A 22,164-nucleotide genomic window follows, 5' to 3' on the forward strand; every position below is an offset into this window, starting at 1 on the left:
AAGACTGCGTACCCGACTTTGAAATCTGTCAGACAAAGTTGAATCTCATAGTACATGATTTTTAAAGTATAGAAAAACCACTTTGTTATAAAACTAAGTCCTAGGAAATATTTGAAAGGGTTTAACTTTAAAGAAAAGGAATAGTTATTTGGGTATATTTTCGCACATAAACTGGGTTTTTCAGAAAAAATAAACTAAATCTTTGCTACCTCTGCAACCATTGATTTTTGGATAGCGTTCATTTATTAATTAACAATTGAGCTATACATTAATTCTTTTAAAACTATTACACCTATTTTCAATAGCCTGTGGCCTTAACTTTAAAATATTGTTTTAATGAATGTATATGTTACCTAATGTGTGTATATATATGTTACTTAATACACTCGTAAGTACGTACGTGGGTAGGCCTGTAGGAGCAATATTACAGCTTCGTCAGAGGCACATCGAGCAGGGGAATCTCACGCAGAGTGCAACGCTCTTCCAGCCCTCGTCGGGTGCGATGCAACGAACACGTATCACACAAATACCCACGACTCTGGCGGCCGCGTTTAAGCGAGAGCGGTCAGGAGACGCCCACGTTACTCTCGACCGCAGAGTAGTCCTGATTCGCATCAATTACTCCAGTCATAACACTATACACCTGCACGGGTATAGTCCCTCTTCGATGTAACTGGGATGCGATCACGAAGAGTAAATGTTTAGTCCGCAGAGCTCTCATGTTTCCGCGAGCTTAATACCCATGATGGCTAGCAGCCAACACTTCAAACAGAAACAATACAATATACTTTGGACTTCGTGTTGTAATTACCTACCGGCCTTACGAAGAATCCCACAGGCTATAGTAAAGCAACGTAGTCAAAATCACGAGGAGACGCTGAATACAGGCAGCGCAAGACCAGTCAGCGATCCACATCGGAAAGACCTAGCAGTGGGCGTCTAACGGCCGACTTGATGACTATTATGTATTAATACCAAATACGCCTTTAAGTAGACAGTTTCATTGTCACTGGGTTTTATAACTTAGGATAAACGCATATTACTTTGAAAGCAATGTCTTTCGAAGATGGTATGTATATATATAACAGCTTTCATACAACTTCCTATTAAATGTGACAAATTTGAATGCTTTACAATTTGGCACTATTATGATTTGACCATTAATTTTTGACTAATGTAATGTGTATGATAGAAAATATATGCAGCCAATATAACAAACAACTCAAATTAGAGAAAATAAGTGAGAAATTACTGCACAGAAGTAAAAAGTAAAGTGTAAATGTTCAGCATATTGTGTTGCAGATCATAGTATCAGAGGAATACCTCTCTCATCATGTCACTTCTAAACAAATGTTTTAAAATAAATAGATATTTATAATAAAAAAAGACATTAACATTTTTAAATGGTTTAATATTACATATAAAAAATTAATTAATTATCCTATTTGTTTACACTTAATTGATATTTAATCAGTGAATTGGTTCTGGTTGCTGAGTCAGGAGAAGGCCAAATCTCTTTTTGATTGTTATTCTTTGTCTTGAATACTTATCTTCTGGTGAAAACCGAGCTGAAAAAAAAAGATTTTTGAAAATGAACATATGACTTATTTAAAAATGTTGTTCTAAAATCTATATCTGCTTCGTGCAAAAAGTATACATTAAGTATTAAATGTAACCACCATACTTCACTAAACTATAAATTTATCATGCACATGAAATCTTCCTTTAGCTGACATATATCACAAGGGGGTTTTTGCTTTATCTAGTCAATCTAAGCAAATCTGAGGGTCATGAATTTCCCCCACAAGCTTCTGTAATATGATGCTGTGTTATCAATCCTTTCTGCTCTATGGAGCTAACAATATATAGCTAGCTATAACTATATTTATATAATACATTGCCTAAAGTAGTCATAAAAAATAACTTAATAGCAATTCATAAAATGTGGCTCAATCAACTCAATTTTTACATTTTATTTTTATCTTTTCAATAAAACATATTTACACAAATGACAAATATCAACCAATTCAACTAAAAGATCAACAATCAATACACATAAAAATGCTTATTAAAATTAATTATAAGGTCTTATTCATTTCCATTAACAGAAAATTAATATACTTTTTTACTTGAAACCATACAAAATAATTATTGATAGTATTAGGGGGACCTGATAGTAATGTTGTTTCTGTTGACATATATTACAGAAAAAACAATTGATTTTTACCATTCCAGAATTGAAAATATGTATACTAGATGGTAAAAGATTGTTAATGAAGGTGAATATTTCGTTGATTAGAAATAGAAACTTGTTAAAAATATAGTCATGTGAATTTAACTTAACAAAGTGACATCACTTTCCGGTCCCCCTAATAAAATTGATGTAGATCTAGTATCTTTAATATTTCAATGTAATCTTAAGTTTTGTATAGCTGGATATCAAGTATTATATAGGCAACTTGAGAAATCAAAAAAACGGTCACTAGTAACAGACTATAATAGCAAAAAACCAACATAGTTTCTTCTAACACTCCAGTTGTGCTAGAAATTTCTACAAATGATAGCATTTTTGGATGCATTCACTTGACACGTTATCAAGTAGTGGTGAATTATTGCAAAATTGATTTTTATTCTTAATTTCATTGATTGGTTGAATTTTCACGGCATGCTGAGCTGAATTTTTTTTTGTAATAATAATGACTTGTATTTTTTTAAAAAATTCTTATGCAATATGGATTTTAAGATTACTTACTTTGCATGTTTTTAGGGAAATATTTGGTTTTTTCATCTTACACAATACTTTAAGTAGTTGAACATATCACTAAATTGACCATACAATGTGTACTTTTTTGTACTTAGAAAACTAAAAAACATGTTTACCATGTTAAAAAGAGTAGGTGTATGTAATATTCCTGGTATATCCACATATTGGGTAAACAAAAATCTAACAAAGTAACCCTGAAATTAAATTAAGGTTATATTTTTCATTTCGTCAATTCTCTTACCTGGATGTGCCGACAAAGTTGGTTTTCCGCTTGGATCGATAGTCTGTAATGAGAATTAAATATATAAATTAATAAATTTATGGCTGATACTTTGCCGTACGTTTAAAAGTTACAGAAAATGCAATTACCGCAAGCGTGTATTTTCTTTCACCATTCTCGTTCAAGTAATATCTCAAATACATGGTAGAAGTTTCCAAAAAGTTCTTTCTAAAACAATTTGTTGCAAATGTTTTATCAACAATATTTTAAATATTATTTAGAACTTGATTTATTTTATTGTAGAAATGACTGACAACTTCAACCTCAAATAAACACGAGATAAAAACATTCCTTTATAATATTCTCTATGGTAGTACAATAGTAAGTACCCAAAACTATAAATAATGACGATATTATTAAATAATTATTTTATTATATACAAACACCATGAAAATATTAAATTAAAAAAATGTATAACTTATTCCATGCATATTATTTTATAGCCAGTATAAGCAAGCATAGTATAGTATAGGTAAATAAGTACACTTGTCTTGGTGAAGTAGCTAGTAGGCGTGGTTATTGGTAGTAGGCTGTCTATTTTTACACAGCGCGAGAGTGGTCTTTATGGGTTCCGATGGATTTCTTGGAGCGCTTAACTAATATTTGTGACCGCGGTCGTCGTAGGTCAAGTTGCCCATAGAAAGTAAAGTTGCCACAGTTGACGGTAACCGAGTACATTTTGGGGTGTAAACAATTAAGTCTAACACTGCCTTGAGACTGCGAGCTTGATGGTACGAACTATAGAGGAACCTGTATCGGTGGTCCAAGTCATAATGAACAATCTTAATAGAATAAGTAGGCGCTTTTCTTTCGGAGTGCCAACAATTAGGGGATGGTCAGTGTTTTGTGAGATGTTTCCCCTTTTCTGATGAGTTACTAAATACCCTTATGCGCGAATTACGTCTGGCGTCAGAGTTATAGATCACTTCGACGCCGGGGATTGAAATGTAATTGGACTTTATATGTCAGACACGAAGTAGTCAGAAGTAAACGAGAAGAAAGTCTTTATATCGTAGAAACAGGGTTGCGTTAGCGGTTGTTTCTGGTAAGGTCGCTCGCAAGGGTTTACGTGACCCCACTGTACCATTATAAAGCAGGAACGTTACGAGGGCTTTTAGAAAATGCAAATCAGACATTACTTGACATTGTCCCCAGATGTGAATATGTGAAGACCTTAAATCTTTAAAAAATATTGTTCCCTTCGTCAACGCTTAATAAACAAAATAAGTCGATGGATGTGTGATATGCTGTCTATAATCAGGCATAATTTTTTCTTCTTTCACCTATATTCTCTTTGATAATTTTTAATAGGCTATTCAGGGGTTTTTCAATTACTGTAGGGGCTTTAGAATCATTAATAACCGTAAAATGTACAATACTGTTCAATATTGTTACGTTTTACTTCATTAAATATTTTAGATTACGTCGTAGCACTTTTTTTTAACAAACAAATTGCGAAATGCTCTAAATTTTCTTTTAAAACGGGACGTCCATTATATTATAATGAGCATTTTTATTTTCTTAACTAACAAAAAAGCAAACTTTTATTACTTTTAAATTTCTTTCTATGCCAATGTATTCAACTTTCATTAATCTGTGACACAGTGTTTTGTAAATAATTCTGGTCAATGTTGTGATTGTTTTTGTTGTTATCAACATAATTTAAAGTTTTACCTTGTGTACAGTGTATTTCTATTATAATTTTTGGATAGTTTGTGAGAATGGCTCTACCTCCACGTAAAGTGTCTACTTCGACTACTCCTTCTAAACAGGATATTACACCGTATCAAATACTAGTACAGATGGGCTTTCCTAGAAACCGAGCGTAATTATAACAATATGTTGTTCTGTAGTATTTATAAGAGTCTTCTTATAATAATTACGTACTTTTAATGTCAGATTAAAAGCTCTGGCTGCAACAGGAAACCGCAGTGTTCAATTGGCATCAGACTGGCTATTAACGCACGTAAACGATTCTTCACTTGATACTGACGAGCCACGCGAATACGTTTTGTACGTCAATCCTACTGGTCAATTGCTAAACCGGATTCACGAATTTAGAGAAAAATCCAAAACAATTAGTGGTTGGAATGGTGCACATAGTTCCCCACCTCATATTACTTTAGTGCCATTCTTTAAAGTACGTTATATCAATTTTTTTTAAGTTAAATATCGAGATTTATATAATTTTAGTTTGACATCAATATCAGGTTTATATTTATTATTTTTAACAATTTTAACATTGTTTAAATTAATTACAAGATACAATTAAAAAAGACTAACGCAATAAAATACATAAGCTACTATTTCAGGCAGCCGATGAGGACTCTTTATTTTTAGCAAAAGCAGTTAAACATGTAGTTGATAAAGTTGGCTATCCACCTGACTGTCCCATAAAATTAGAAACTTATGTTTCACAAAATTATATTGGATTGTTTGTTTCCAATGAATATGCTGATTACTTCAAAAAATTGTCTATGCACTATGTAGGAGAAGTTTCATCCAAATGTAAGTAACATATTGTATACCTTTTCTATGGGTTAATTATCTTTTAATTTTATTAAATATATTATTAGTACAGGCTTATTTTATTCACAAAGTTTACTAATGCCTAATTTTATGCAGCTGGTATGATGAAAATTAGTAAAAAGGCAGCTGTTTCAGGATTTGAACATTCCAGCATTACATTGCCACTGTATTGTATGTATATGCTAATTTTATTGATCAATGACCTTCATACATGTCATTGTAATAGTCACTCTTACTACTTATGATTTAATTTTATTTTGTTATTAGCTCTTATTGTATGAAGGGTAGAGAGAAGTATTTGTTGTTGGTGAGTAATATTTTGCTTTCATTGATTGCACTATCTATAGTTATATCACAGTTATCAGAAAACCATAATAATTAATTATATTCCACTATGAAATAAATCACTAACACATATATAAAGGAACTAATTACCTAATTAGTTTGAAACTAGATATATTTTTCATTAAATATTATTTGATTAAGTTTAAAACATTGATCACTTTATTTACCTTTAGTTTTATCAATTTAGTGGTGATGAAAATGAATGATAGTCCATATCTGTAATAAAATGATAGGAAACAGCTGGTGCTTTGAGCCAGTTCTAAGACAAATATTTTTTAAATTTAACAAGGCAGCTTTGCATGCTTTCCATGAACATTGATTGTCATTTGTTAAAATTATTTCATATGGATCAAATTAAATTTAATGGAATAAATGTTTGATATGATATGTAAGCAAATATGTTTATACAATCATACCAAATTTTAGCAATTTGAACCATTAATGCATTAAATATCTATGGATACCAACAAAATTTAAGCAAAGCAGATGATTGATGTGCTGATTTTGATTTTTGTCTGTGTTTTGAATGTTATACAATTTTCAATGACTTCAAAAACAGTTATTCATAGATTCATCTCCAAACTTGGCTTTTTGGCAGGTAATATTTATTTATTTGAACAAAGAATGAAATGATAAAATGTGTTGTTTTAGACATAATTGCATTTTTAACATATGTTATAACCAATTAAGTGTGTTGTTAGAGAGATGCTATATTTGGCACTATTAAGATCACCTGTGCTTTTTTATTTGATATATAATTGGAATTAATGCTAATTTTTGTAAAAATTTCCAAACATAGTTTTAAAATTCAGATAAATTTTTATTACAAAAAATAAAAATTGTTTAAACATGTCAGAGAATTATTACTAATTCATCAAATTTTATATTCTTTATATTAATTAAAACAGCAATAACAACTGTTTTGCTGTTTATATTGTTGACAGAAATTTTATTATTTTTAAAGAATCTAATAAAAGTTATCTTTGGTATACAAAAAGAACTTTTATATTGAAAATATATACAACTTATTTAATTAGACAAGTTTATACCAAGAAAAATGTGTCTGTTTTAATCACTACAATAACATTTCTAATTCCAGCGGCAAATGTGAATGCGCAAACGAAGTCATTACATATGTCGCTTGCATATCATTTTGATATATCAGCATTTGATTCACTCAAATCTTTAACTGGCGAGCTGGAGTTTCCCGAGCTATCCAATTGGGAGATCAGATTGTATTCTCGTGATCCCCGTTTTACTAACCATAAGGTAACTTACCAGTACCATCATACAATTTTTGAGTGATTAAACGATAATTTTAAAATGTATCTCAGCTAAAAAGTTTCATGTTTATAAATAACTTTAAATTATGTTTTTAAATTAATGTTACTATGAAAATGTATAAAACATTGTTTTTAATCTAGTGACTTAGCAAGCAAAATTCATTATGTTCATTCACAAACTTCTTGTAATAAATAATTTTGTCTGCACAAAATGAAAACATAACAGTTAAAAATAAATTATATGTACTTATAGACACGAATTTCTATTTCCTTTAGGAGGATGCTCTCTGATGAAATGAGATGCCATATAGAGTGTTTTAGATGTATTTATTGAACGAATATCCATTTCAAATTTCCAAATCTGTAATAACTCATTATAAAGAAAAGGATGCGCGACTTATTATGAGAAAAAAAAGTTTTGTTCCCACTCATTAATTGTCTATATATATATACATATGAGTCATTTGTCATAAAATAAAGTCCATGGTAAAACTCAAAATTTGAATAAATAATAAAATTGAAGATTTAACCACTTACAATAAACTGTTAGAACTATTGTTTTTAAACAATGAGTTCCGTCTGGAAGACTAATTTAACAAGATAAAATGTATCACCACATTTTTCATTCCAGGTTTATAAAGTTATACAAGGTTACACTCCAAAAGTGTGCGATGAACTTGAACTTGTTATCGGGGACTACGTATACGTAGAGGAGTCTGAGTTTGACAGCTCGACTGACGGTTGGGTTCGCGGCACCTCGTGGCTAACAGGTAAACAATAATCATATCGTTATAATGCAGGCTTCGGGAATCATTTTAAAATTAAATATTTCAACATTTCGTGGTGAGTTAATGTTTTTAGTGGACGTTTACTTGGTAACCTTAGTTAGTTGCTTAACCGACGCTATTCAAGACTGCTATCTGATTTTTAACAAGAGTATAATGAAGATATTTTTAATTTTATTTTTATTTCTGCCTGACGGTTCATATTCGTACAAATGTGTACGCGTATTAAATATTTAGTAACAGCTATATAATTGCAATTTGAATACAAACCCTAAATAAATGTTCGTGAAGCGATTGTTTAATTTGTTTTGGTTGTTAGATTGTTTGTTGAAACTAATTTATGTAAATTTGAATTATTTTTGATGTCTTTCATTATTGATTCTTTTGTTGTATTTTGTAGTGAGTAATATCTTTAACGAAACTGTTCTTTTGCAATATGAAGTATATTTTAGGGGTAATTTTTACATTTTCCATGCTTTTACCACCAATTTAGCTAATATTTTTATAGGGTGTTATAACATCACTCGCACAACTTATTTCATTAGTAGTAACCAGCTAAGGATGCATTTTTATGTATACATTGTTTGCACGCGAAATTGTTTCGATTGTACCTTATATATGTTGTACCATTTGCATCTTTTTGACTCTGTCAAATAATTAATTAAATAAATTTATGAATTTATTAAAATTTATATTTGATAAAAACGTCGCCAGAAAATTTGCTTAAATTTACTTACCGTTTGTGCAAAATTATACATAATGTATATGTCGAAGAAATAGACCTTTAAGTCAGCTTTCCTTATATCAATAATACAATCTTTTTTAATTACAACACACGATACTACACTGCTTCCAAGAATCTTCTAATATTCATACCAAGTTTCAAACAGACAGAAGGGTCAGGACAGAGCGCTTCGGCGGCGTGGCGACAACACCTTCTTTTTGGGCCGTGTGTCGTTATTTGGACTTACAAATATTTGTCCACCGTCAATAGTCACTTTTTAACAATCAGGTGTTTACAAAATATTTGTTTAACTTACGTAAATAAATTTTCAAAAATACGCGATTTTTACAACGCGGTCAAGCTGACGTATTTATCATCGTTACCATTTAAGCGATAGGACGCCTACTGCTAGATATAAGCCTCCCCTTATAGTTTTCCAATAGGTCCGGTAGAAACCATCTTGTTGACCTAAATTAAGTTATGTGTAGTAGTAATATTAGGGGGACCGGAAAGTAATGTCACTTTCTTAAGTTAAATTCACACGACTACATTTTTAACAAGTTTTTATTTCTAATCAATAATATATTCACCTTTGTTATAAACAATATTTTGCCATCTAATATACAAATTTTCAATTCCGGAACGGTAAAAATTAACCGTTTTTTTCTAAAATATGTCGACAGAAACGTCCTTTCTTACCGATCCCCCTAATATATGAATTCGAAAATAAATAATATTAATCTAAACAAGAGAGATCTGTCATACTCCAAGGATTAATTGAAGTCAAGACTTAAATTATGTTTGGCTGAAATTACATACATTTTAAATAAAAAAAAATTGAATCAAAGCGTATTTGCTTTGTGTAATCTTCATTTTTGATAGAGCATGGCTACTCGGATTCGTGCACACATTGTTTGTATGTCCCCTTTTTACCATCTTATGCAACGTACACGCGCATGATATCAAAGGTTTTACTTTTACGTATTTTACATTCCATTTAATTAATTCTTAATGAATAATATCTTTAAAAATAAAACATGATAATTTATTCTCAACTTATTGTTAGAAATACATATTTTTTTATTTATGTAAATGCAATTTGTATGCATTTTTCAAGTTAAAAAAAATTACTCTACTTCAATATTTTCCCTGCCTTTACTATTTCTGCACCGCCCAAATGTTTAACTGTTAGAAAATTGCTTCGGAATTAATAAGCTGCTCCAAATTATAAAATAATTGTAACGTAATAATTAAAACGAAATCTCCACCCCATTAATCGATATCTATGAAGGCTTGCGGTAGCTAAGACCGGATTCAGCTAATTTCTACCCGCAAAGAGAGGAAGGGTCCTTTATTAAAATAGCATATTTTCAAACTATGGCGCTTATAGTTATAAAACGTGGCTAATATGTTTTTTTGGCATGTTTAAAAATAATACGAATTGATTTTATGCAATTACCCCTGCAATAGGCAATGCGGGGCAAGTAAAGCGGGCGGCTGACAGCTAGTGGTATTATATAAGCTTTTTGTGCATTGATTTACATATTTTCAAACAATCCCGACTACTGTTCACGAACCCTCGGAAGACGTATGTGAAATTTCGGTCTTAAATCATCCGACGTTTTGTTTTCAAAGTAGAAGGTAAACCTATTTGAGAGCATAGTGTAGTAGAACATAAAATATTTAATTTTAGAACAATTATCAAACTATACCTTTAGAAAATTTATTCATATGTTAAATATTAATTAATTCTAACTGCCATCTACCATTAATATAACATTATTTTTAACAAATTACTTAACGTATTTTATCATAGGACTCTCCGGATACTTGCCTGGGATCTTTGTGCAGAGAACAGCGGATTCGGACGCTTGGACCTTACATCGTGCTTTCTCGCTCGGGTTTCGTAACTGTAAGTATGTTTCTTTATTATCTAGACTTAACAGTTAACCTGAGTTCGACGAAGCTGTAACAGCCCCACAAGGCTTACAATGGCATCAACATCAAACGGAACGAGCCCTATTACCTTATATATGAGTAATCGATAATAAATGAAGAAACAAGAAAATTTGCAAAGTGTCTAACACAAAGTTTAACAGTGAAACCTCTTTTTTTAAATAGTTATAAAATGCTTTATTTATTTTACTGTCATTGTTTGTTGTGAATTTTTTTTCAAACTCGTTAAAACGAATTGATACTGGCTGGAGTCTATTTTTAAGCAAAAAAATCTAATTTAATTAGTTGTGTTTTTGTCCGCTGCAGGCTCGCCATCAATCACTTGCTTGTTAAGAGGTTTTATGTCGTTTATCGCTGCGGCAGGGTGACTGACCACTTTTTTATATGAATCATGTTTATTCTGGGATTCTTTCTTATCTTCATCTTTGATGTTATTTTTTATCAGTTGTTTTTCGCCCGATGACTGTGTTTAGTGACGAAAAATAAAAATCATTAAACATTTACTTAATGATATTATTTAATATTTAAATCATATTATAGGAGATTTAGAACAATTTGCTTGTTCGACCATGTCTCGATTATCCACTTAAATTTGAATCAATTTTGTTGTCAATGTCATGCTAAACAAACGAATAATAAATAAATACAATCAAATTATTTAAAATGTCAAATTATTTGTATTTTTCTGTTTCAAATTTGAACTTAAAACATGTTTGCCCTTAATATATGTATATAAATACACGCCTATGCCTTAAAAATTTTGCCTCTAAATATACGCTTCAAAATTTTAGTATTAAAATCCGTATAAATTGATCTGAAGTTAGTTATCTCTTAAAAATGCCTCGACGCCTAATGCGCGATGTTCGCTCGACGACTGCAAGATCGTGACTGAGAAATACATTTTCTTTTAATACCTACGGCACCACCCTCGCCCCCGCACCGTTGGTTACTTTTTCAAATCTGCCACGAAATACCCTATAAAATCTGCCTCAAAACAACCTGTATAAGAAAGTTCCACAAGATATTAAAGACCTTCCTTTTTTAGTTTTAAGTCTAAAATTAAAAGTATATTCTTAATTAAATTTTTAGTAAAATAGCATTGAAGAGTTTTTAGTTCATCGAAATGTGTGGATCTTGGTTTTTTGGTTTATGCATTAAAAATTATTAATTTCATTTAAAAAGAACTGAAAACTGTTGAATTTCTGGCCCGCTCTTTTCAGCAGATCAACATTCCGAGTCGGTGATAGCTTACTACTTGTTAAAATAATCGACGATTCATAAGTACATGTATATGCCTACTTGAATAAAGATATTTTTAATTTGGATTTGTAAGTTTTCTGGACATTTTTTACTTTCTCGATTTATAGTTATATACGAATTAGGTATGCCTGATTTATTTAAAATTATTTTAATAACATAAACGTTATAATTTTTTTGTGTATAGGTTTAACCCTAAACCAACCAAACTTTTCACTCGAACTGCTTAGGAATTGCTTTCGCAACCAAAGTCAAAAATTCAGAAAAAATAGCTCATAGTTTTAGTTACGCTTAAATGACAGATATGTTATAACTGCTGTCATTTCAAATGACGTGAGTGGTTTTTATTTTGAATATTCTGTAAAATATTAATACACGTGTGATGATAAAAATTAAAACGAATATGTGTGTTTTGTAAACTTTTAAATTTGCTATGTAATTATGTCGGAAACTAAACATTGTCGGCAAGTGATGAACGATCTTTAAAGTCAATTTATTCAAATGTTACTTGTTTTTATCCTACGGTTCATTTTTATAAAACTCTTTCTATTATATGTACAATAATTTACATTATTTCCTCTACGCCATAAATAATGTAAGAAAAAGTTCAAAACAGGTTTAAAAGAAAAATTTTAATGACTCAGCAAATTTTATGCAACTCTTTATACACTTATTGTGCTTTATTATGCGGAGTTTGTTGGTGTGTACCAACAAACTCCGCATATGCACCTTTACGAATAAAATATATATATTTTTTTATAATAATAAATTAAATTTGGATGAATATGTGGTAAAATACAATTTTTTACTTGAGTTTAAAATTTTTGTTACGTAGTACATTTGAATGTATCATTTAAATATTAGAATTAAATGTACCGTAATAAAAAAATATATCATTACAAATATTAACGTGTAAACATTAAAAAGGTTTCTTATTGCGCAAAGAATTCCTTTTATTGACAAACTAAAGCAAGATTAGGCCACTCAAGAATCAGCTTATCAAATCAGATCATGCACGACCACCATGTACTAAATGTGCATGTTTATGATTTTTTAATACAATGGATAAATGTAATAGTAATGTTGTCATGTTAAAAATTTTCCCAGAGTTTTATGGTAAAATTATTTTAATAACTTTCTCAGTGTTATAGATTATAGAAATCAAAATCCATTTCGAATAAAATAAAATGGAAGGGATTAGTTATCGTGAAGATTATTCTGAAGTACGTTTAAACTAAAAAAAAAAATTATGTCTAAAACACAAACGTAGGAACCAGTTGCGATATAAAGAACAAATGTATAATGAACGTAAATGTAATTTAAAAAAAGTAATTCTGGTTTCTGGCCTGCTCAATTTAGCAGATCAGCATTCCGTGGCGATGTTCCCAGTTTACCACTTGTAATGTTAAAAAAATTAACGATTTCAAATTGCATGTATATGACGGTTTAAATTTTAGATCATTTGGATTTAACATGAACACAGTGTATGTGTAAGTTAAGTGTGCCTTAGTTAACGACACCTGCCATCTTCCCTTTCATGGTGATAATCAAAATTCGTGTTTCACAAGAGCTATGAACCGTATATATTCCTGTTATCAGGTTACGCCCTATGCGGTAGTATTAAATAAATCTTATATGGAGATGTTTAAGATAATCTGGCAATATTATTGCCTATCGGTCCACTGGCTTGTAGTTTCAATAGTTCCTACTAAAGCATTATACCTGGGTAGAAATTAAAAATATTATTTTTATTTGGCTTACAACGACAGGTATGGAGTGCAAATCGTCAGATTCCGAAACCAATACGGAGGGAGAAATGTCTAACTACCCCCATGAGGACGCGGCTGCGCTTGCTCACGAGAAGTCTGAAGAGACGTACCAGGAGTGGGAGAAATACTGGCGAGAAGTGCAGAACGATCGCAGCGAAAGCGTGTTACGCATAACCCAAGGTAAGACTTATTGTTTTCAGTGGTGTTCTTTCAAAATTTAAACGTCACCGGAACTGCTCCTTGTTGTTTTTTTATCTTAATTAGTGACAGGCTATTATTAAAATGCTTTTATTTTAATTCTTGTATGTACTGTACAAAACCTGTGTATGTTTTTAAAATTGTTGACATTTGTAAAAGTATATGAATTTATACTTACTTTTATTGTAATGAATGTAAATATTTAGTTTTTTTTTTACATTGATACTCATTGTTTGTAATTTTGTGTGCCAGTCAAAACATTCCATATGAGACTTGTTTTCTATAGGATATCATTAAATTGTGCCCTTTAAAAAAAGGTTTTCTCATTTTTTTTTAAATAAGTACTGACAAGTACCATGAAATATTTAACGACTTCCTTTTCGCGTTACATTGCTTTAAATATTTTCTTTATTTAAATCCATTTTTTTTAACAAAAAGTTATTAAAACGTTCAATTTCAACTTTTAGTATTAGAAAAAAATGTTTATTTATTTATTTTCATTAAATAAAGGTGTGCGTGAGTCCAATATTATTAATCCATCCTCGTCTATAGTCGGAGCGAGTGCGTCTATGTTGCTTATTTTTTGGGCACTAACTGTGAGACTCTGTATCTTCAGTTCTTCTGTGCAGCTATTTGTCTGAACTCGTAGGCACAGCAGCTTCTTACCTCTGATTATGTCAGTAACCAACCCGATTACATTCACAATGTCGTATAAAAAATTCAAATTACATGTGTTTAGTCGTTTCATATAGTTATTACTAAGAATTTCTGTCGGTACCGCCCAATTATTAATTATATTTATGATTCTCACTACCGGAGCGTCTTAGAGAGAGACAACGAGACCTGCATAGGTCGTCTATTATATTGATGTACAAATTTTGCAACGAAACCAAAATCGATTAATTATCTAAACTTGAACTAACTCGGCTAATACTTTGTTATGATTAACCTCCAAACAACCATTACTGTGGTTACTCATCTATTATACCTGCAGAAATAATTTTATTAATTATTTGTATTTATTGTATTTTAATGTAGCATTTAGTCTTCAGTTTAATTTTGACTAAAAGGAATAGGCTCTGTACTCTCTTATATAGATAAACCTAGTAAATTTGTTTTGTTTTTTATTTACCATATTTAATTTTTTGGGAATTTCAGATGATAGCTTGCGTCTAGTTGGCTTCTCACCAATGTATTATATAATATGTAGGTTCATAGTCGCTAGGTTCTTGAAATGTTTCTAGCATTATAAGTACTGTGTGTTCTCATTAGATTATATTTTTGAATTACTGTGGACGAGGTATAGACGTATCTTCCGTCTGATATTGGTGATGCTAACGCAAGATAGTACACGAACCATCATGTTTAGTGACATTATTTGGCTGTTCTTCAGACTTCATGTCGCCACCTCATCAATGTTCCTCTTTTGGATTATGCGTAAAAAAAATATAAAGTCATCAGCAAAGAGTACGCAACTCGCTTTATCATATCCGGGAGATCATTTAACGTCATGATAAACTGCAGTACATCACTGCAAGGTTAGATAGGATAACGTATTTTTTACGGTATTGGCTATATTCATTTTTTGTTGTGCGCTGCTAGCTTTTAGGTTTTTGTTGTACTCAAGGCTCGCGTGTCGGTGCGTGTTACGATAATAAATAAAATAACGGAGAGATTGCATTTACTATTTTTTCTTAGCAATTTGATTTTTATCCATTTATTAATATGTAGTTATTTATAAGCCCGCAGTGTACGCTTATGATAGAAAAACATATTTGTGCAATGGTATACAATACTTATCTAAAATACTATGTTAGGTTACATACATACATATTTATATCAACTTTAATATAATAATATCTTCGTATGTATGAAATGTGAATAAATTTTGATTTATAGTATAGGATTAAATTTTTGTTTCATTTATACATAGTTATACTACAGGTACCAGTATTGACTGGAAATCCACCATGGGACAAGGTGTAGGAGATTCTGAAAACAGCACTGAAAGTGTGACAGTAAGTTGTTAATGTTTATTTTAAATATAAACAAGCGTTTTTACACTTTTTGTCTACCCATCCTCAATACGGTTATATGTTTTTTGTCAAATAGACAGTCAGACATTGACAAATAGTGTTTGGCTGTTGATATTTACGTCACCTGGTTTGTGTTGAGAGAGCACTGTAGGTGCAGATTTCCTTAAAGTAATAAATTCAGCGAGCATTCCCGAATGTTTTGGCTCGGTGTTGTAATTTATAATACAGTATGATTGGATATAGGTGTAAAACCTTTAAAGGGATGAATTTATAGATAAATTATTAGCCATATCATAGGTCTTCGAATTTTTTTAAATATTCACTCGACGTGTATATGTATATAAGTTATCTCTCAAATGTAACGTACTTATTAGCGGTCCTATTTCAATACATAAAATAAAAAAAAATTGTCATTACCGTCGTGGATTATATGTGAATGTATTTAACATCAGTTTTCAGAGATTGGATCGCATGAATTTTTATATGTGTTTAGTTAACCTTCTGTAATAAAATCGCTAAAAAACTTATTGTAAAGTTGAACTTGTTTTCGCTACCTTAACATAGTGATACATAGCAATTACACGTGCTTAGCTGTTTTCAGTATTTAAGGAATATTTTTGAGGGTACCATGAATTGCATTTTTTCATTTTTCAGTCCAGCGGTACTGGTACCGAGGCTAACAATCGACGCTGGTTCTTCGCTATGCGACACGGCGAGCGAGTGGACCTCACTTACGGGCAGTGGGTGCCGTTCTGCTTCGATAAGAATGACACTTACATAAGGAAAGATCTAAACATGCCGCTGCACTTGCCTGAAAGGTAAAAACCGCGTTTTTTAACTAACGTTATCTCTCTTAAAATATAAAAAAAAAACATGGGCATCGGGTGGGGAAAGAAAAACTAAGAAAGAAAAACTAAAATTTTCACTTGTGACAGATGTGTCAATAAGAAGCTGTTGGAAAGATTAGTAAAATGATGACGACACATTTTGTTTATAAAAGACATTTTAATTAATAAACTGGTGATTAGTCTTATAGTTTTAATCATAAATAATTTCGATTACAGCACTATATATATATATATATAAATATGTAGTGCTGTTATCAAAAAGAAATAAAATTTTATTGAACTTATTAATAAAATTTAAATTCTTTTGAAACGCATTTTTGCCAACGTTTTTGCCAGTCCCCGAAAGTCTTTTGCCGGAATAACCTTCAAGAACTTCGATTCGGTTTTTATCTCTTCGATCGTGTCAAAGCGTCCCGTGTGACTTTTTGAGTTTGCTAAATAGCCAGAATTCGCACGGAACCTAATCAGACGAATACGGTGGTTGCGGAACTATATGAGTTGAATCTTTGATGCTTTTTTAAAAAAAAAATAAGCGATTTTTCGGCATCAATCGAGACTAGCCGCGTTTGACAAAACTGAATCATTTAGTTAAAGTATGTGTGACTTGGATATAAATCTTGACGCTTGGTAAATGTTATAGACAGACCTACCAACCAGCGAATAAGCCCGGGAGTTGCAATTGAAAATTTCACCTTACTTTTCGATCACATAGTAGGTGTACTGATCATGTTTAGTGCTGATTGTTTTATGTTCACGATGTTATATTTACTAAGAGAGAAAGCTTTATTGCATTGGATCTGGTCTTTTTAAATATAATTAAGTTTTAAAATGTGTATTATGAATGAACGTGGCAGGGCGGGCGGCAGCGCGTCGTATGCTAAGGACACGCCGCTGACGCGCGTGGGGCGGCTGCAGGCGCGGCTGGTGGGCGAGGCGTTGCGGCTGGCCGGCGTGCCGGTCACCCACGTGTACGCTTCCGCGGCCCTGCGCTGCGTCGAGACCGCGCACAACTTCCTAGAGGGTACATCCACTTCATTCATGTCAACCTCGCCTTTATTTAAATAATACATGTACTTATTATTAGTGTAGTTTATTGTCTACTTTAATTATTTAATCAGTACTTAGATTTTTAATTATTTTTATCTTTATCTTATTTTGTACTATGTGTATGCAATAAATCTAATGTATAAAATTCTCGTGTCACGGTGTTCGAACTTGAACTCCTCTGAAACGGCTCGACCGATTTTTACTAAATTTTATATGCTTATTTAGTTGGTCTGAGAAACGGCTACTATCTATTTTCCACACCCCTAAGTGATAAGGGTTGTTCACCCTTAATTTTTTTTTTTAATTTTTTGTCGAAATTTTTTGTTTTTATTTTTTTATGATACAGCATACAAAAATACATACAACCTTAAATTACAAACACCCCTCTACGATCAACCCTTATTTTTTTATTTGTAAATTAATTTTTTTTGCAAAACGACGTTTGCGGGATCAGCTAATATTTTATAAAACATAATGATGAAAAATAAACTAACAACCGGGGACCACATGGGACTACTAGGAAAATGCGACTGGCTTCAGGCTAGATAGATGATTTAATACGTAGATCATTTATCTTGTAGGTCTGCAAGCCGACCCATCAGTGAAAATTAAAGTTGAACCAGGTTTATTTGAGTTCAAACACTGGTACATGCCCGGCGGGATGGCGCCCTTCATGACATTACGAGAACTGCACAAAGCTGGATATAATGTAGATCTCAAGTAAGTCATACTATTGTATAACTTATTCATTAAAATAAGCTTGTAGCACTAGGTTTACGTTTAGATAAATTTGATATTTCTTTTTGTGACAAGAGGTAAGTATACGATTCTATAATAAAATCTCTAAAGAAGTTTTATGTTAAGGCAAGATTGACCAATAAAGACTATATAGAAGATACACATATCTGATATTAATCTCATGCTGATTTTCACGTAACAAAAAGACGATTTGTAACAGGAGCAAATTGTTACATTGGCGTTTTACGCCAGGTTCTTAATAGAATCAACATTCCGTACCTGGCAGTACAGTACTCGGCGATAAATATTGCACATCGATATTTGAAGAGACAATCGGCTAATTTCGGCTTCGTAGAGCGTTATCTCTGTTGCACGATATCTTCGATAATACCTATAATTTTAGGTATTATCGAAACTGCTGTATCGCGCCTTAAGAACGGGCGGTGAGGTGGAAGCCGAAAAAAAAAGCACGACCACTGACGGAAAGGAATGGTCGATGTTTCCCCACGTCTCGCCGCGTGTATGTGTACCTACGACACAGTACAACGGTTTCGGTAGCACTATAGTTGGACGATCAATAGGTTCCTGAGTTTCGACCACGAGCTGGTAGACGCAGCGTGAATATGGCGCCCGTTGGATGCGGACAGCGCAAAACCGCCCATTGAAGTGATCATCATGAAGGCTAATTCAGTTGGCATCTATCGGCTGACATGATAAGGGCACATGAGAGTGCTGACAGATTTGTTATTTGCAGATATATCCCGCACGTCGAGGTCGACATCGAGGTTTCAGAAACATTGGAGCAATGGTACAAGAGAAACGAGACCGTAATACATTCCGCCGTTAGAGAAACGTCGGCTGATGGTAAAATTCTCAAATATTTGTAAATTCTTGTAGCGACGATATGAATGTGAAACGTTCGCAATGAAATGTGACACCTCTGGGTTACGTGATATTGAGTGTTGCAATATACGCTATTTGCCACATTAACACATCATGTGTCATCATTTAAACCAAACGTTCTTAGACTTTATTGTCATAAACCACTTTCATAATTAAGCTGGTGCCGGTGTACCCACTGCAGGTTCTTTTATAGCATGTTCCTCAACAAGAAATGTGAAGATTACTGTTTTTGTTGGCAAATGAATTATACCTTTATGAGATATTGTTTTTAGCTTTGGTGTAATAATACTAGGATAGGCGTTGATTAGTATAATGTTACATAAATCTACAATAAAAACGAACAGCTCGATATTTTCACTGCGGGTCGCGTTTCTTTAATCCTTTCGTTACTAGCGACGGAGTTTGCCGGCGTTTTAAGATTAATCACAGCCAAATAAATTACTAAGAATTATATATATATATATATATATATATATATATATATATATATATATATATATATATATAAAAATTATTTTTATTCACTACAAGTAATATATTTAAATATGTAGTACAAATTAGAAAATTATAACATCAGCTTACCGTCATGCTATGTGCACACTTAGTGGGGGTATGGAAAGGGTTAAGTAGCGCGCATGAACGAGTAACCTCATTGACGTTTAGTTTTGCGAACATTTAATATTAAGTGGGGAGAGTGGCCACACACTCGCCCCTTTAAATCTTCTGCACCTGTAAAGAATCATCTTGTACACAGTATTATTCATATTAATTGTATTATTTATCTATTATATTTATACACCTGCTTAATTGGTTAACTCTATATCACCCTAGGTTGACTGGTAGAGTATGTCTATAAGGCATTAAATGCTCCAACCCCCACTGTTAAATATTTAACAAAACTAAAATAAAAATAAAATTTATTATTACAGGAGGTAATGTTATTTTCATCGGACACGCTTCAACTTTAGACTTAATGGTGTACGCTCTGAAAAGGTTTGGCTGGAAGCGTTCGGAGCCGGCTAATTATCAAATAAGCAAAAATCTGTTGAGAGTGCCGTACTGTGCACTCGGTGCCATGCGTGACAACCCTTGGCAGGTCGTGTCGCCGCCTTGCCCGCCCTCGATCAACTCCAGCTCCGGCAGGTTCGACTGGAAGATACTCTTAGATGTGTGAAAACACAGATAAAACATAGAAAGATAAATATAATTTACGCAACATTTAAATTAGATAATATTTTAAAGAATTAACATTTGGCGATTAATTTAGTTAATTAATAATAATAATTTACATAATTAGAAAAGACACAGATACACATACTCTTCTCAGTCGGTAATCAAATCAAAATTTACTCTTAATAATATATTTGAAATATTCAATAAATGTGCAAAATACTCATTTACTAAATAGCACTATCCTTGATAACTCCAAATTTATATTCTTAACGTTATTTTTAATGTTTTTTGTGATTTGTTTCACAGTATAAAAATGTCTTGGGCCATCGTTTTTTTTAAAATTAAATATATCAATTTTCGTTAATGCATGAAAATAGTGTTTATCTATTGTTTTCGCGTTTAACACATTAAATAACTGTCCATTTTTAAGGCATAAAGATACTGTTTTATTTTTATCTCGTCATAAATGACTTCAGGTGCTATTTTGAACGGGTCAGTTTAAATTTATAGAGCTGAAAAAGCATCAATTTTGACACGTCAATTTCGCTGTCGCTTCGGCTATTTTTTAATTACAATTACTTGATTTTAAATAAATGTGAACTGTAACTTATAAGATTCAGCAATGTTTTCGTAATAAAATATATAAAAATTTTATATTTCTTTTTGTTTTCTTTCGAACCTAAACATTGGCGTTCCGGGTTAAAAGAGACATGCCTGTGAAATTCGAGCATATCTTTAACCATTTTGTAACTTGGCAGCTTAGCTTAGTTTGTCAATTACATACATATATCAATGTGAAGCTAAAATCGAGTAATAGGGTTGGCTGTTATTAAGTAGCTGCAACCTGCAGCTCTGAAGGATTAAAAAATCATAACCATTCCGTATGTTTTCAAAAATGTCTAAAATTATTGTACTATTTAAATTCGATACGCGTATGTTGTACATTTTTATATGGTTCCAATAAATATAATTTCAGAAAAAATATCAACACTTTAATATTTCTATGTACTTAAATGTTATGACAATCCAGTTGGTTGGTCACCCCTGCTCTATGTATAATCATACTTCGACTTGAAGGTAATTTATAACACATCTACATCTCAAAACTGATTAACAAAAAATCCCTCCTAATATCTTTGTAGCCATTTTCTAATGTATCACCGTAGTTCAAAGAACACGTTAACACATTAATTATAATACTACGATTCGATGCAAAATAGAGCCACATCAAATTCTTTAAAAATTAATCCTAAAAACCCGCCCAGTTATACAAGAGAAACTTACAATAAATGTCAAAGCAAGAGAAGTTGAGTATTTTTTTAAAGTTAATTCTGTCATTTTAAAGTTTTTTCTTGTCTATATGACAATTTTTACAATGATAGTTTCTATAAAGTTGATTAAAATTTCCTTGTTATAAAGATTACTATTAAAATACACCAACCAACACAAGAAGAGAAAAATGCAGGGTTTGTCGTATGAAAAATAAAAACAAATGGTTATTTTCCATTTTTTTTGTCAACAACAAGTAG

General features: G+C 31.7%; 2 protein-coding genes across 5 annotated transcripts; one reads left to right on the forward strand and one right to left on the reverse strand.

Moving 5' to 3' along the window:
• Positions 1 to 1,392: 1,392 nt before the first annotated feature.
• Positions 1,393 to 3,317, reverse strand: Nop10 (Nop10 ribonucleoprotein). The gene is made up of 3 exons (XM_068763164.1): positions 3,134 to 3,317; positions 3,006 to 3,048; positions 1,393 to 1,568 (listed from the first exon to the last, which is right to left on the reverse strand). The coding sequence occupies exons 1-3, from the start codon at positions 3,185 to 3,187 to the stop codon at positions 1,471 to 1,473; spliced, it is 195 nt and encodes a 64-aa protein (XP_068619265.1). The 5' UTR covers positions 3,188 to 3,317; the 3' UTR covers positions 1,393 to 1,470.
• A 325-nt stretch (positions 3,318 to 3,642) lies between these two features.
• On the forward strand, positions 3,643 to 20,761 carry Epp (Ecdysteroid phosphate phosphatase). Of its 4 annotated transcripts, XM_068762824.1 has the most exons (13): positions 4,643 to 4,869; positions 4,944 to 5,184; positions 5,357 to 5,552; positions 7,018 to 7,187; positions 7,833 to 7,971; positions 10,527 to 10,622; positions 13,693 to 13,872; positions 15,835 to 15,908; positions 16,581 to 16,744; positions 17,629 to 17,795; positions 18,403 to 18,541; positions 19,314 to 19,423; positions 20,392 to 20,761. In XM_068762824.1, the coding sequence occupies exons 1-13, from the start codon at positions 4,766 to 4,768 to the stop codon at positions 20,634 to 20,636; spliced, it is 2,025 nt and encodes a 674-aa protein (XP_068618925.1). In that variant the 5' UTR covers positions 4,643 to 4,765; the 3' UTR covers positions 20,637 to 20,761. The 4 variants fall into 4 exon arrangements, with proteins under 4 accessions (XP_068618926.1, XP_068618925.1, XP_068618929.1 ...); XM_068762825.1 differs by lacking the exons at positions 4,643 to 4,869; positions 4,944 to 5,184 and adding an exon at positions 3,643 to 3,775; XM_068762828.1 differs by lacking the exons at positions 4,643 to 4,869; positions 4,944 to 5,184; positions 5,357 to 5,552 and adding an exon at positions 5,841 to 5,880.
• The last annotated feature ends 1,403 nt before the right edge of the window (positions 20,762 to 22,164 follow it).

Source organism: Battus philenor, unplaced genomic scaffold, assembly GCF_028537555.1.
Source record: "Battus philenor isolate CCGP_79_NKW_IND1 unplaced genomic scaffold, ilBatPhil1.0.hap1 SCAF_17, whole genome shotgun sequence".
Lineage (NCBI taxonomy): Eukaryota > Metazoa > Arthropoda > Insecta > Lepidoptera > Papilionidae > Battus > Battus philenor.